The sequence below is a fragment of the Conger conger genome, chromosome 2 (genome assembly GCF_963514075.1).
Source record: "Conger conger chromosome 2, fConCon1.1, whole genome shotgun sequence".
NCBI classification, from domain to species: Eukaryota; Metazoa; Chordata; class Actinopteri; order Anguilliformes; family Congridae; genus Conger; species Conger conger.
Genome location: NC_083761.1, coordinates 12498583 through 12514562, shown reverse-complemented (window position 1 = coordinate 12514562; position 15980 = coordinate 12498583). Strand labels below are relative to the sequence as shown.

General features: G+C 38.8%; 1 protein-coding gene across 1 annotated transcript; it reads left to right on the top strand.

The window, feature by feature from the left end:
* The first annotated feature begins 244 nt into the window (after window positions 1–244).
* LOC133116695 (acyl-CoA desaturase-like) lies at window positions 245–11923 on the top strand. The gene is made up of 6 exons (XM_061226556.1): window positions 245–449; window positions 659–922; window positions 2092–2222; window positions 4978–5183; window positions 5600–5832; window positions 7300–11923. Exons 2-6 carry the CDS (start codon window positions 688–690, stop codon window positions 7497–7499), a joined length of 1005 nt encoding a protein of 334 aa, XP_061082540.1. The 5' UTR covers window positions 245–449; window positions 659–687; the 3' UTR covers window positions 7500–11923.
* Window positions 11924–15980: the final 4057 nt, after the last annotated feature.

Below are 15980 nucleotides of genomic sequence, written 5' to 3'. Positions count from 1 at the left end.
AAAAATGACCTACTTTTTTCATGGGTAACTCTTGGACATTGACTCTTGGAGAATGTTCGAATATATCATGCCGGAACAGAATGGTTATATTGCTTCATGTATTTCTTATGCAATTCAGGCTGACTTCATAGTTTATTTATCTCTTAAAATAAAAAAGCTGGCTCGAAATGAATAAGATTGTAAAACAGCAGATAGTAGTCGACCAATGAGCTTTACCGTGTAAGGTGGCATCAAATTCTGTTCGACCAATTGCAGTCTTTATAACGTTCTCGAAACTAGCCTACATCAGAAGCTTAGGTAAAAGACATCATAGCTTTCTCAAACAGCGCTAGAGCACTGAAAAATACCTTTTATTGTTTCGTCGTGCACATTTCCCCGGTAGCCTACATTCAACTATTTCAGTTGATACATAGTATCAGCCCACATCTAGAGAAGCTGCTTCTTATTGGGTAAGTGTAAATGTATAAACGACATAAATGTGCATGTGTTAGGTTACATTTGTACAGTTTCATGGATAACAATGCTTTTTCATGTAATACAGTTGAAAGGGTAACGGCTTTTAAATATTTTGAATGACTTAAATTGAATGCATTGTTATTTTACTAATGCAGTTGCGTTTATTTCGGAAGAATGACAAAATGTCTGCTCTCGTTTCCAGTTCATATAGCTGAATTCCAGTAGAAAAAAATGACTGAAGCGGAGGACCATAGCACGAACCCTGCAAGGCACACGAATGGGGATGTGGTAGCAGAACCTTCGACCGTAGAAGATGTTTTTGACGACACGTACAAAGAAAAAGAAGGCCCAAAGCCGCCGAAACAAGTAGTGTGGAAAAACGTTTTTTTAATGACTTTACTGCATATAGGAGCTATGTATGGCTTGCTCCTTATTCCATCCGCTTCTATTTTGACCTTGGCATGGTGTAAGTATAAAACATTTATTTCTTGATTTATTTACAGTTGAAGCTCAGCACGTAGCTTAATGCTTTTCTCGCAAAATGGCCATTGCGATTATGATTGCGGAAAAGGTACTTCGAAATGGGATGCTGTATGTTACTCGTTTTATGTAGCCTAGCTTAGCTACTGTACTGATATTGTGCTGCGTAGTAGGCGGTCGCCTCTCTGGCTGAACTCGAGTCCAGGTGGTGAATCGTAGCTGTTGCCTACTCTAGCCTATATTACGACATTCGTTCAGCATTTGTTGGTCAATCTTTTGTCATTCAGTATATGTTGGTTATTTGTTCGTGTTTTGATATAAAAAAGGGGACCTATGACGTTATGGAATGTTTCCTAGTCTGATCTCTATTAATCATGATGGATGGCCTAGCAATATTTCTGTTCCGTTAGTAATTGAATAAAGAATTATGTTGATTCGACCATGTTTCAGTCGAGGTACCAATTTCAATAAACGAATACTAATACATGGCCAAATCTAAAAATGGCCTATAAGACATGAAACATATCTGACAGCCAATCTGTTACGCTCATAGCCATGGCTGTTTTTTTCCAGGCCATTGAAGTCACCAAGTACAGGTGACACGGTGTGATACATTCACCCCTTTAAAGCAAACTTGTAATTATTGACCTTGAAGTACAGAATATGTATGCTTTTATGTACGGTTTTCTTTTGATGAGGTCATATATCTAGATTATTCTTATGTAATGTTTTTGAATATAAGTAAAATCAGTATTCTGATATTATATTCTTTGTGATGTTGAATGCACACAAGAAATGATGTTCAAGAACAGGAGCATCTTGAACCTGTGATGAATTAATACGCTAGCTATATCTATGCTTTATTTAGGTATTTTTTTCATGGATTAAGCTGCATAATAATCTGTTAGTTCAATAATGAACAACATTCAGCTACAATAGAGATTCCATTGTCAGCCGTATCATCTGACAACAGCTTACCTCTTAACAAGCAATTATTTTTATCTGAATTATCACATCCGAAGTAGTCGGACCGGCAATGGCACAAGAATTAGACACATTCCAAACAGCAGCATTCAACAGAAAGACAAATGTATCTCAGTGATAAGTGTACTCGTAGTCAACAGTTGAGCATGGTCCCCTCTCTTCTCTCTACAGCTGTATTATGCTTTTTGATAAGTGCTTTAGGAGTGACTGCAGGGGCGCATCGGCTTTGGAGTCACAGGTCCTACAAAGCCTCATTACCCCTTCGAATCTTCCTTGCCACAGCCAATTCCATGGCCTTTCAGGTAAACGCACCTGACATGAACTGAGACCCAGTATGGGTGACACTTTTCTCCATAAGTTTATACCTCATTAATCATGCACAAATGCATACATTTCAATATGATACTCAAACTGAAGCATAATTTGCAAATGGCATAACTGTTGTCTCTTGTGAAAATCTGCCCTTTGAAACATTTATTAACTAGTTATATAGCATTAAAAAATCTACAGCAGTACTGTAATTATAGTGCCCTTCAAATGTATGGTAACAGTAGAGTAAACATTCGTATATACTTAATGAATTTGGATTTGAGAACAAACTATGTACAGTATATGTGGCAAAAGTACAGACATGTTTTATTTCGTAGTATTTGCATGTGTATATGCAAACAACTGTTGAGTCCCCCCATTTTCAGTTTGAGCAAAATTGATTTAACTGATGCATTTAAAAGTAAATCAAAGCAATAAAGTCTAATACTCAGTTGCATAGTCTTTAAATGCAAAAACTGCATCAAATGTATGACTCATACACATCAGCTAACAGAAGAAAACTGCAGCAAACCTGGCTACCAAGTGAGAAAGAAAGTAACCACTAGTGGAAAAGAACCAATCGTAAGAGCAAAACAATTGTCATCAGTCATCACCAGTGGTTTCCAGAGGGCTGTGGTGAAAATATCACAAGGCACCATATGCAGAAGCAGAGCAGAATTATAGAGGCTACACTACAAGATGCAAACCTCATCAGCAGCAAGAATCAAAAGCCAGATTAGAATGAGCAAAAAAACACAAAAGAGTTCTGGAACAAAGTTGTATGAGATGAGACCAATGAGGCCAAAGCATTGGAAAGTGTGGAGGAAGGGACAGCCCATTCATCCAAAACATACTGTATCTGTGAAACATGGCTGCTTCTGGAACTGGCTCTATCAATGATGTAACAGACGACGGCAGCAGTAGGATGAATTGAGAAGTGTACAGATTGGTTCTGGCTAAGTATGTACAAGGAAATTCCTCCAACCTCATCCACCAACACTTCATCCTGCAGCCCAAAAAAACACACTACCTATGAAGCATTTATCAATAGTGATTTGTGAATGTTGAATGGTGATCAGATCTACGCACATGCATTTCAGTTGCTGAACAGGAAACTGAAGAGAAACCCCCCCCCCCCCCCCAAAACAAAGATCTGAAAGTAGCCGCAGTGACGACTTGGAAATCACCTGCTAGGAAAATACCAACTGTTAGATGATGTCATTGTGACACTTGACACAGATAATGCTACAGTCTAACCAAATATTAGACTGTATTACTTTCATTTACTCTTAACTTTGCACATCTGAAAATGGGGGGGTTAGACACAGAAACAGCTTTTTATTTAATGTATACCACGAAATACCATGAAATAAGATGATTGTACTTTTGCTATTCATTTTTGTTCTCAAATACAAATGCTTAAGTACATTGCAAAAATACCAATCATTACCATATTTTTGGAGGGCACCGTATGTAATGGTAGTTAGAAATGTGTGGCATGTGACATTGGGCATGTCATCCAAAAATAATCCAACTATAAATTTGCCCTTTCTGAAGGATTATGGCAAACCTATAATTATAATGAATTATTATTATTAATTAACTTTATTTCAAAGAGCTGGTTTTACTGGTAAAATAAGAAAGTGCCTAAACAGGTTGCAGAACCTTTTAACATGATTTTCATTTTGCACCAGAAATAATTAAACCATTCTAATAAAATTTCTAATAAAAGTCTAATCCTTTATCATGTACAATACCAATAAAGGTAACAATAATGGGCAACATTTGAGGCAAATATTTACCTACTTTTTATGTTCAAACCATTGATTCCATGCGGAATTACTTGCTTGAAAACAAATATTGTTAGTAGATGGCATCTCCCAATAGCACTGAGCATCATAGTACAGTGAGACTTAATGTTCAGAGACAGAGCAGAAAAAATTAATCATTGTTTTTTGCGGAGAATGATATGAGTGCTGCCATCTCTGTGCCCCGCCAGTTCGCCGATGTCGCTTCAGTAAAGCAGAATTCCTTACTCTGGAGGCGGGGTTACCACCCAGCCACTCAGATATAAAGACCAGAAGATAAGAAAGGGAGTTCACTAATCACCCAGCTCTGGCAGGAAGCTTTTTATAGCTTTTTAACGAACCGTACCACAGTGGGTCTGTGGGTGCCGCTGGCTCTTCATCAGTCTGAAAGAGATTGAACATTTGCTTCATCCAGACATACCTCCTGCACACGTTTGCAATATTTGGCACGGTGTTTCACAATATTCAAGCATAGCATGTGCGCATATCACTGGATGCTTATCTTCCCTCTGGAGGAAACTCCCAAGTGGTATCAATTTCTCAAACCCACTCACTGCTGTTCATGCTGATAGCTGCACTGGTGAACTTGAGCAATAAGCAGCTATAAACCATCTATAATGTAGACTAGAAGAGCACAACAGCCCGCATTCAGTGACGGACAATCAAATCAAAGGGTCAGCTTTCTGCACAAGCATTGTTATGCACGTTACAATAACTCTTGCATTTATTTCTAAGTCAGTGACTGATGTTGATTAGGTCCAGGCCTGCTTAAAGTCAGTCTGGTCCTTTTTTATTTTCCTTGTTACGCTCCTCAGCTTAACATCTGGTGCCGTTATGCCCCCCATTTTGTTGCCTACAGGGAACTAATGCATATATTTGGAAGTAAAAGCCACCGCTGTTTCTTCAGGTTTAGATTTTTACATATTTGTTTCCCTTGCAGAATGATATATACGAGTGGGCTCGAGACCACAGAGTTCACCACAAATACTCAGAAACCGATGCAGACCCTCACAACGCCGTCCGGGGATTCTTCTTCTCTCACATCGGCTGGCTCCTGGTGCGCAAGCACCCCGACGTCATCGAGAAGGGTCGGAAACTCGAGCTCACCGACTTGAAAGCAGACAAAGTGGTCATGTTTCAAAGAAAGTGAGTGTCCTTTTCTGCTCACTCGACCTTAACTTGATCCTTATTTAACCCCATGATTTCCCTCTCTCTTCAAATTAAGACGTGGCTGTCCTTATACACGACATTTATTCAACTTTAAGAATTTAGCGAGGCGAATGAATGACAATTACATAAATTGTTTATATTTGTAAATAATGTAGCGTAGGCTCAGAAAATTGTATTGTAATCGAAGCATATCAGATGTTTCCCATTGGCAGTAGAAATGTCAACACGTTTATCAGGGTAATGAGTATGATAAGTTTATGCTAGCACGTGTTACACCATTGCTGTAGTACATCCATGTGCTTTGTAACCTATTAGAAAACACATCTGCTAAGTGTGTGTAACGCAACGCTTTGCCTGGTGGTGCTTTATCCCCACCCTCCTCATCCCTGCAGGTATTACAAGCCCTCCATCCTGCTCATGTGCTTCTTCGTCCCCATGTACGTGCCCTGGTACTTCTGGGGGGAGAGCCTGTGGACAGGCTACTTCGTCCCAGGCCTGCTGCGCTACACCATGGTCCTGAACGCCACCTGGCTGGTGAACAGCGCCGCCCACATGTGGGGAAACAGGCCGTACGACCACAACATCAACCCCAGAGAGAACAAGTTTGTCACTTTCAGTGCCATCGGTAAGATTTCTTTATTTTCATTTCATTATTATTATTTTTGGCCAGTTTCACAGACAGGGATTAAGTCTAGTACCAGACTACATTTTATTTTCAATAGAGATTCTCCATAAAGCTTAACCCGTGTCTGTGAAATTGTGCCTATGTGTTGTGTTCTCAGAAGCAGGATGTTTTCATCGTTAGCTGCAGTGGAGATGTTGAGTAGTCGTACAGAATGGTTGGAAAAGCAGGTTCATGTAAATAATGTTCCAGATTTGAATGTGGCACCCTTCATCAAGGTCTTTGACTGAAAAAAAACTGATAACATGCTGTCTGATGTAGGCAAATGTATAACTTAATTAACTTAATTTATCTTGAGAATAATATAATATGGTAGCTGAGTGATCAGACGGTAATGAATCCTTAACTTGATCTAATATTAGCTAGACTAATGCTGGCAGTAAATATGTGGGGTGTATGCCGTGGGAAATGCCTGCTTGGGTATACAGATTGAAATGGCAACTTGAACTAAACTTTGACCGTTCTTTTCTGGCCAGTTGTATGAAGTTATTACACCACTATGTCCATTTCCAGAAGCAGTTGTACACCAGTGTGTTGTTTGCTCTTCTTATCTCCTGCTTATCTCCTGAAGTCATACTGACCTCTTAGTGAAGCTGATGTATTGGTTGACCTGCAAGGGCATTCTTGCACCTTTCTGAGTTGCTTGATTTTGATTCTATTTATTGCACTAATGGTGAAGGAGCATACCATGCAAGAGTGTGTTACAGATAGCCATACTGGCTTTCAGAGATGTCTTTTCCTATTTGCTTTAGTGTAATTACATAACACCATAAAGTAAAGTATTTCCATTATCATATGATAAGAAAGAAAATAAAAATGTAAAAGCCCCCAGAATGCTGCATACAGCACCATGGAGAAGCTTTGATTTCAAGGATTGTCCTGTGTGACTGAAATGGTTATCATGATGCGATAAGTTTGGATAGCTGTATCTCCATTGAGAAACTGAGAAATTAGCATAGTGTTTAACTAAGAGAAAGTGCAAGCCACTTAGACAACATTATTCCTTATCAGGATTTATGGTGAGATTGGATCTGACATTTTAGATTGTGAACCACCATATGTCACTTATTCAATCTCAAAAAATGACAGTTTATGTTTATTTATTTTAATTCAGTGTTACTGGCTTCACAAACTGTAACAATAATCGGTTATGATTATTGTGATTATGTGTGATTATATTATGTGCGTTAAGTGTTTTCAGTTTTATTGAAAACAGCATTGACAAGTTTTTAGCCTACACTGCACAAGATTTTGTTGTATTTACTTTAGTATTTTAAATTAGTTATCTATTTTAAATAGTCACTGTGCAGCATGTTATCTGATTGGGCATATATGAACAGATGTTAATATTAACGAGGGATAGCATTGCTACGTGACAAGTTGCTGAACTACTGTTTGCTCTCATTTCAGGAGAGGGATTCCATAACTACCACCACACGTTCCCCTACGACTATGCAACGAGCGAGTTTGGCTGCAAGTTGAACCTCACCACCTGCTTCATCGACTTCATGTGTTACCTGGGCCTGGCAAAAGACTGCAAGAGGGTGTCACGAGACCTAGTCATGGCTCGAGCGCAACGCACTGGAGACGGCAGCCACAGAAGTGGTTAAGAGGTTCCCAAATTTCCACAATTAAAACAAGCAAACCCAACATCAGAAATGAATAAAAGGAAAACGCTCGCCGCTTTTTTATTTTGGAGGGGGGGTTATGCTTCTCTTGTGCCGCCACAGCTATGGCATCACACCCAAATGTGAGATGCTCCTGGGATTCATATTAGCTTTAAGGGGACTAGATCTTATGTAACGTTGTAAATTTAAATTTCTTCTTCACTGCAGCATTGGGATTTGTGTGGTGTGAGGTGGTCGATGAAATCCACCATTGGCTGGACTCTCCCTTGCCCTGTGTCAGGCTACAGTCTATTCCCTGTACGTGGTCACTGCTGAGGGATCTCAACAGCTCACGCACAGGACAGGTTGAACTGTCGTGTGCTCCTAACATATTGCACAGGACAGATTAAACTGTCGTGTGCTCCTAGCATATTGCACAGGACAGGTTAAACTGTCGTGTGCTCCTAACATATTGCACAGGACAGGTTAAACTGTCGTGTGCTCCTAACATATTGCACAGGACTGGTTAAACTGTCGTGTGCTCCTAGCATATTGCACAGGACAGGTTAAACTGTCATGTGCTCCTAGCATATTGCACAGGACAGGTTGAACTGTCGTGTGGTCCAAGCATATTGCACAGGACAGGTTAAACTGTCGTGTGCTCCTAGCATATTGCACAGGACAGGTTAAACTGTCGTGTGCTCCTAGCATATTGCACAGGACAGGTTAAACTGTCGTGTGCTCCTAGCATATTGCACAGGACAGGTTAAACTGTCGTGTGGTCCAAGCATATTGCACAGGACAGGTTAAACTGTCGTGTGGTCCAAGCATATTGTACAGGACAGGTTAAACTGTCGTGTGCTCCTAGCATATTGCACAGGACAGGTTAAACTGTCGTGTGCTCCTAACATATTGCACAGGACAGGTTAAACTGCTGTGTGCTCCGATTATATTGCACAGGACAGGTTAAACTGCTGTGTGCTCCGATTATATTGCACAGGCAGTCAAACCAGACTCTCAAGCTGCAGCCAACATCAACGGAGAAATGTATCTTGATAAGTGCAGACCTATTTATTAATTAATTGTGGCACTTGGAATTTACAATGTGCGGTGAAGCAGTCAGTTGTGTCCTTAGATTTATTTCAGCTTGGGTCGCATACAGCTCAGTAGAGAGAGATTTCTTTCTTACTTTTTGAGCGATAATATTGGAACTTGAAGCATCTAACATTTCAGTAGTAATCTCTCCACCAAAGCCGCCAAAAGTGGAGTTGGAAAAACATTGAAAATTAATGTCAAATCAATGGATTTATTGATAAAACTGCCGTCAGTCTCTTACTTGCCACAAGCAGCAGTTTTGCATCGTCGGCATATTTAACAGCAGTGTTTGCCACAAACACCATTATCTACTCATCCACCAGTATTGTTCTATAGAAAGCTTAAGCAGGGACATTATAATAAATCAATAATAAAGCGTACGATGACATAATGGGACATAAATTGGACAGAGCAGGGACTTAGCACATTTAAGTAGAGGGAACATGACAAGCCCAAACCCTGCAGACAGCTTCAGGAGATGCGTCAAAGTTGAATGTGCCATGCAAATGACAATTACTCTGGGTTATTTTGAAGCTGAGGCCCACATATTTGAACTGTGATACACATTGGGCCCACCACACTCTGCTGTATTGTATAAAGGGAAACTTTAGTAGTAGTATGTGAGGTCATAAAAGCTCATTGTAACATGTGCAGTAGCCTCAGGTCAAAATGGCTGTTCAGATGGGTACATATGTCATTCTTATTTGCCATCATGTAATTACACTAACACAACAAAGACATGTAATCTGCCTCATATGCAATCTTTAATTCATTTATGTAGTTAAACGTAATTATCTTTAAAAAGGTAGAATTAAAGTATTGAAACAAAGTAAAAGTTACCAATGTGATAAGCAAAGTGCAGTGTAGAAAGTCATGCTGGACTTCCTCTCCACTGTTAGCTGAGCGAAAGCACTGCATTGTAGAGCAATGTCTAAACCAAGTTAGTGAAGGCTAGTCAGTGGTGAAGGTGGTGATTGGAAATGGCCAAAACGTTATCCACCACCAGCAAAGTGGCTGAACAGTGAGAAGAGTGTGTTGTATACTGTACATCACATTTCCTCCCAGAATCTATCGTTGTTGCAGTATGTGCGGTTCCCATATGGTGAATAGTGAGCTGAGTGTGTCTGAAGATATTCCTCTCTGGCTTCCCAGGCTAAAAAGTGAAAAAATAAATATGGCTTCAAGTTTGAAAAAAACATTAGACTAATCAAAAGATCCTTAGAAAATGGTTAGCTGCATGTTGTGTACCTGACTGTCTTGTTTGAAAATGGCTGCCAGTCAATTGGGACCTACTGAGATCAGGGCAGTTGGAAGTTGTTGAAGTTATGCCAATAGATGTCAGTGCAAGTACTGTGTTGATGAATAGGCCCATATCGCTTACATATTTAGGAAGCAACCTTCAATTTTGGTCAATTACTATACACATTATTCACTGTGTTTTAGGTTTGCCAAGATTCAAGCAAATGAAGCAGTCTTATAGTGAAGTGTGTGAATTACTTAAAGCCTCACCCCCTCTCACTCTTAAATTGTGCCACAACACAACTTGGGCATACCATTATTATATTTCGCAAGTTGAAATTTATGTCGTTTCTGGTTCAAAGTAATTAGCATTTTAGGAATATGGGTGATTTATACAAACTGAATGGCAAACGGAAATGGCTCCATCGGTCTATGATGCTGTCCAGTTTAATGGGTCAGGCCCTTTAAACATTGAAAGAGTAGTGAAGATAATAAGAGTGATTATAATCTTTTTATGTGGCTCTCAACAATCTGTGTTCCAATTTTAACATAATTGAACTGCATGTCAAAAACAGCACCATTTAAAATTTTGAAGGGCTGGTTTAGATGACTTTTCTTCATAAAACAGTCCTGTGTTCTCATGTTATATCGGATAAAAATACCTCTGACTGTGTAAAATGGCAAAGGTGCCTGACCAAATTGTTGCACAACAGTGCCAATCGCACTATATTCAGCTTTTATGGGATTTAAATTGTTTGCAAATTACTGTACACAAACAAGAATTGATATTTATTATTTTTATTGTTATTTATTGCAGCTGCAGTTAAGAAAGTGAATGGTTCAGGGAAAATGTTTTTTTAAAGTTCTACCACTGGTTCTACTATCTACTAAAGTTGGTTCTTCACTTGCATCTAGCCCATTTAACTGTTTGCTCTCATACATGATCCAAGGGAATTAGAATGAAAGAGTACTTCTAGATATCTGAACTAAATGAGTCAGGAAACAGTGCCCAATGCCTTATGACTTTAATCCATTCCGTATTCTGCTTTCAGCTCCCATCGATGTTATGAGACAGTTTATATAGTGGAAGTGGAAGCCAAATATGAGTTTAGTAGCAAACTGTAAATAGCAGTGTGTTCATTAGTCGAAAGAGGAGTGGAATGTGTGATTTCTGACCAGGGCCAATTGTTTCAAATGTAGAGAGATGTGCCACCTTGGTAATTATAAAAAAAACAAAAAAAAACAGGCTTGGCATTTTTGCCTGAAACCTGGAAACAAAAAGGCTCTTTATTGTGTCTGTCTTAATAACTGCAAGTGAGAGCTACATTTAGCACTTACTAAATTCCAAAATGGCCACATAACATATGTATTTCCCTCATGATATTCAGTTATCTAAAAGAAACATTTATTTTCTGTTATGTAGAGGGAACAAAAGATGATAATTCCTAGCATGTTATAATGTGTGTACTGTAGTTCTGAAGTACAATTCAGAAGTATTTTGAACTAAACAAACTTTTAATTAAATGAATTACTGTTGGTCTACCTTTTGCAGTGCATTTTTTCCAGTGTTAAATTTTGAATGCCTTAAGAAACCTTATTGGCATATTTTGCAAGGAATGTTTTATGCACTGTAAATTAAGCATATTTTCTACAAGGTGAAACAAGATACTGTGTTTTTGTTCTTTTGTTATAATGCCACAGTAATTTCCTTTCTTAAACAAATAAAAAAGAAACTCTCTTCTTTGTCTAATCTTTTCAAACAAAAAAGTAAATATAAAATTAATTTGAACATAGTCAGGCTACAGAGTGGAGTATTTTAACCATATCAGCAAACGGTTCTGCAAAAGATCAGTTGAATTCAGAATTTCTTCCATTTTTAAAGGAAACGTGTAGGCATATAGTTAGATTACATGAATTGATAGACATTTTGATCTTGGATTTTCTTTTCTGTTTGGAAATGTTTTATTATTAAGGTAGAATCATTCATTGAGTAGCCATTTGAGGAGGATCCTCAAAAAATCCAGAAACCCAGACAACATTCAAGCTTTGAAATTGAACATAAACACAAAATAAATGTTTTGGAGGAGTGACAATTTCCATTCTGTCTTCTGTTTCTCTATAAAGTAATGAAAGCTCAAGTTGTATTTCATGTGTCCAAATAATGAAGTGTCAATGGATCGGACAAAAGAAACATAGAAATGTATATCCACCATCAAGAACTTGGTATGACCGATTAGCTCACATAATACACTTTTCACTTGGGCCTTGAGAAGTAGCAAGTGAAAAGTATTGTTGCATTTTATCTGTGTGCATACACAGTGAGCACCATAATTCATTGGACAGAGACACATTTTTTGTTAATTTGGTTCTGTACTCTAGCACTTTTGAGTTTGAAAGGACACAATGATAATGAGTTTGAAGTGCAAACTGAGGGTATTTTGAGGTATTTTTCATCCATACCGCATGAAATTAAAGAACCTTTTGTACATAGTCCCCCACATTTATGGGCACCAACAAATATGGAACAGTTTAACATTGAACACATTTTATATTTGGTTGCATGCATATCATTTGCATGTAAGACTGCTTGAAGTCTGTGACTCATAGACATCACCTGACACTGGGTATCTGCCATCTTTGAGTCCTGCTGTTTCTGGGACTTTTTGCCTTCAGTCTCTTCTTCAGCATGATTTTCATTTCTGAGCCTTATAACAGCCAGTTTAATTTGCATCCACACTGCTGTCTTCCTCATGTTATCACACCCCAACAACAATATCCAAAGGCAATTGCAAAGTCTGGAATCAAGACTAGATATCAGCAGCTCTCTTCAGCATTCACTAAAGACACAAATGAATACACCTGCCTAGCAGAACACATCTGTGAAGCCAATTCTACAAATACTTGCAGTATCTTAAAATGGGGGGACCATTTCTAAAAAGTTCATCCAATATGGATGGAAATACCCTCAAATGAAAGTTTAGAGTCTGCACTTCAACCTCATTGTATCACTGTATCAACTCAAAGTGCTAGAGTACAGAACCAAAATAACAAAATGTGCCCTGTCCAATGAATTATGGGGCTCACTATGTCTTTTGGAATTATAAAGTATAATGATAAGAAAATCTGAATTAGATAAGAAAGTCTTCTGTGAGCTGTGTTGGGCTGACTAATAACACCCCTTTCCTATATTCACCCTATTGGAAAGTGTGTCTTTACATGAAACGGATGCAGGTTTATCAGAAATAGCTTTAATTCAAACTGTGTCTGTGTGATTTCTTACCATTTTACCATTACCTTTTTAATGGTGATAGGTTACTGCAGTTTAGCTTCCCAAGTGTATTGGCATGTCCTGGGGGAACTATGATCATGTGAAATATAACACAATTCACGGCATAGTCCAGAAGGCATTGGCACTCAGGCCAGAGTACCAATATGCTATATCATTTAAGATAACATTTGTTTTCCTAAATTTGAGTTTGTAATGATAGTTTCAGGTTCAGTTCATTCTCCCAATGGCAGGTTATTTGCTTCAGGTCATTCTTCTCTTCCTGAATGTTCTAAGTAAGTAAGAAAAAGTTTCACCTTTCAAAGAATTAATTCACAGCATGCTTCACAGAGACATAAAATATAAATTAATAAATTAAATAAAAATAATGAAACGCACAAAAACAGCCACAAAACAAAGACCACGCAGAGACGTTAACTGAAAGCCAGTCTGCATGTGAGTATTTAGCTGCTGCTTCCGTATTGCTCACAGATCATTAGTCTAAAGGAAGCTATTCCTCAGTTTGGGAGCCACTGTGGCAAAAGCCTGATCGCTTTGTTTTCTGGACCTATTGGTGGCATAAGGGCAAAGAAGCTCGAACATAGGCCGAGCCTGACCGTGCATTGCCCTAAATGTAATGACAAGACATAAATCTATCCTGAATTTGATGAGAAGGCAGTGTAGCGAGGCTAAAATGGGTATAAATGTGTGACCATCTTCTGGATCCTTTTAATAGCCTCTGAAGCCATTGTAGATGGTCTAGAGAGAATTTAGTGAGGCGTGCAAAAAGGGCATTGCGGTAGTCCAGACCAGAAGAGACAAAAGCGTAGATAATCATCTCCAGCGTTGCTGTGTTCTTAGACCTGTGCCATGATTATATCTATCACCAGTCCTTTTTTCCCTCAGAATTATTTTAAGTGTATGTGTTTATGTGTAATTATATCCTGCCCTTTTAGTTTATCTTCTCACACTGAAATTACCTTGAAGTTGATGTGTCCTCTGTGACTCTCACCCTGCAGCTTAAGCTGGATGTACTGTCATGGTGTACTGTTCTCATATCACATGATGTGCCAGAGGGTAGAACAGAAAATCCTGCAGGAACAGGTATTAGGAAAAAAAAAAGAAAAGAACCAGAAGATCATGTTTAGGCTAGGTAACACCATACAGTAGTGCAGTCACATGTTAATTTAGAAAATTGTCAGGATAATCAGAATCCAGTCCAGGAGGGCCACTGTGTGCTAGTTTTCTGTCTTTTAGCACTCATTATCGATTGGCTAAAGAATAATAAATAAAAACAAACCTTATTCTCAAGGTCTTAATTGACTGCTGATAAATAAAGGGAATCCTGCAGACACTACAGGTCTGCAGTATTGGGTTTGGCACTGTACTAAGGAGTACCAGAATGTCTCGTAAATCTAGGAGTCCTGCCATGTGTTCTTCTATCTATGAAGTCAGCCAGGTGATTCCAGTAGCTAGTGAAATGATTAGTAGCTGATTCCAGTAGCTAGTGAAATGATTAGTAGCTGATTTCATTGGATTGTGCAAATGCAGGTGATTGGAACAAAATACTGGAGAGGACTTTTACTTTCTGTACCTGAATTCTTTACCTGTTCTGACCTACTGTGTGGAAACCCCACCACAAATTCCATACTGAAGACAGACAATATAAGTTTCCGCTAAATGATAAGTTATCTTCTGTGATACACACAACAATGACTCGGCATGTGTTACCATGGTGCCACCTCCTCTTATGCCACCATACGTATGGACACAACCCCTGGAGAAAATGGTTAGAAAAAGATCCTAGACAAATACAAACTGCCCAACGATTTACTGGAAATAACACTGCTATGGACCCCAGAGGCCAATGAAGGACGAGGGAAAACATGGAGGCCGAACATGGAAAAGCCTGCAAGGCTCACAAGTGTATTGTAAAGAAAGATTAGGACTGAGGCATGGTGCTAGTGCTCGACTTACTTATGCATCTGGGCATGAACAAAAGAAGTGACATTTGACTGTTAAAAAGAAAATTGGCACATGCATACACCCACCAGCACACACAGGTACAAGGTGTAAGTAATTCAAGTAGAGGTGTGAAAGGAATGTACCTGCATTTCAAAACCCTGCAGTCTTAATGTGGCAAATAACCTGATTCAGACTTTCTGCTGAAGTGAATAAATAACTTTGGTTATTCAGTGTGCAGTGTTATATTTTATTCCCTTGGCATTTTTCCAACAAATAGCTACAATGCACAGCACACGTGGATGCTATTTTTCAATGGTGGAGCTTCTTCCTCTTTCACTGCACTGCAATGAGAAGCTCTCACCAAAGGTGATAGTGACACAACAGATATGTGATAGTAATAATATTATTTTTTTATTTTTGCTATGTGTGTACGAGTAGTCTTGTTTGCAATGCTTATTAAATAGACCATTACATGCTTTAAAAAACACTCGCTGCTATTGTGTAGCCTGCTAAATCTGTGCTTGACTACATTGTTGGCAACTGCTGTAATTCTAGCTCACTCGCTACAATGGCAAAAGCAACTGTGGGATAAATGTCTGTCGTATCAGCAATTTAATTGTTTTTAGTCTATTATTCAGTCAACCCTCTTATGAAACGATCCACGTTCAAGCGCAGTCACACACGAGTAATGGATGAGAGTGTCGGGTTTCTTTACGTTCAGCTGCACTTTTTTTGTTAAATGGTGCAAAATCTGGCAAAAATATCTCACGAAGTGTGCCTCTCAATAGTGTAGATATCAACGAGCATTATCAGGCACTGAGTCGTGCTACCTAGGGCTATAAACCGATATATAAAACGTATTGGGAGGCTGAAAAATAGGATGGGGGGTCTAATCAGGGGGGATACAGGTGGCTAGCCTC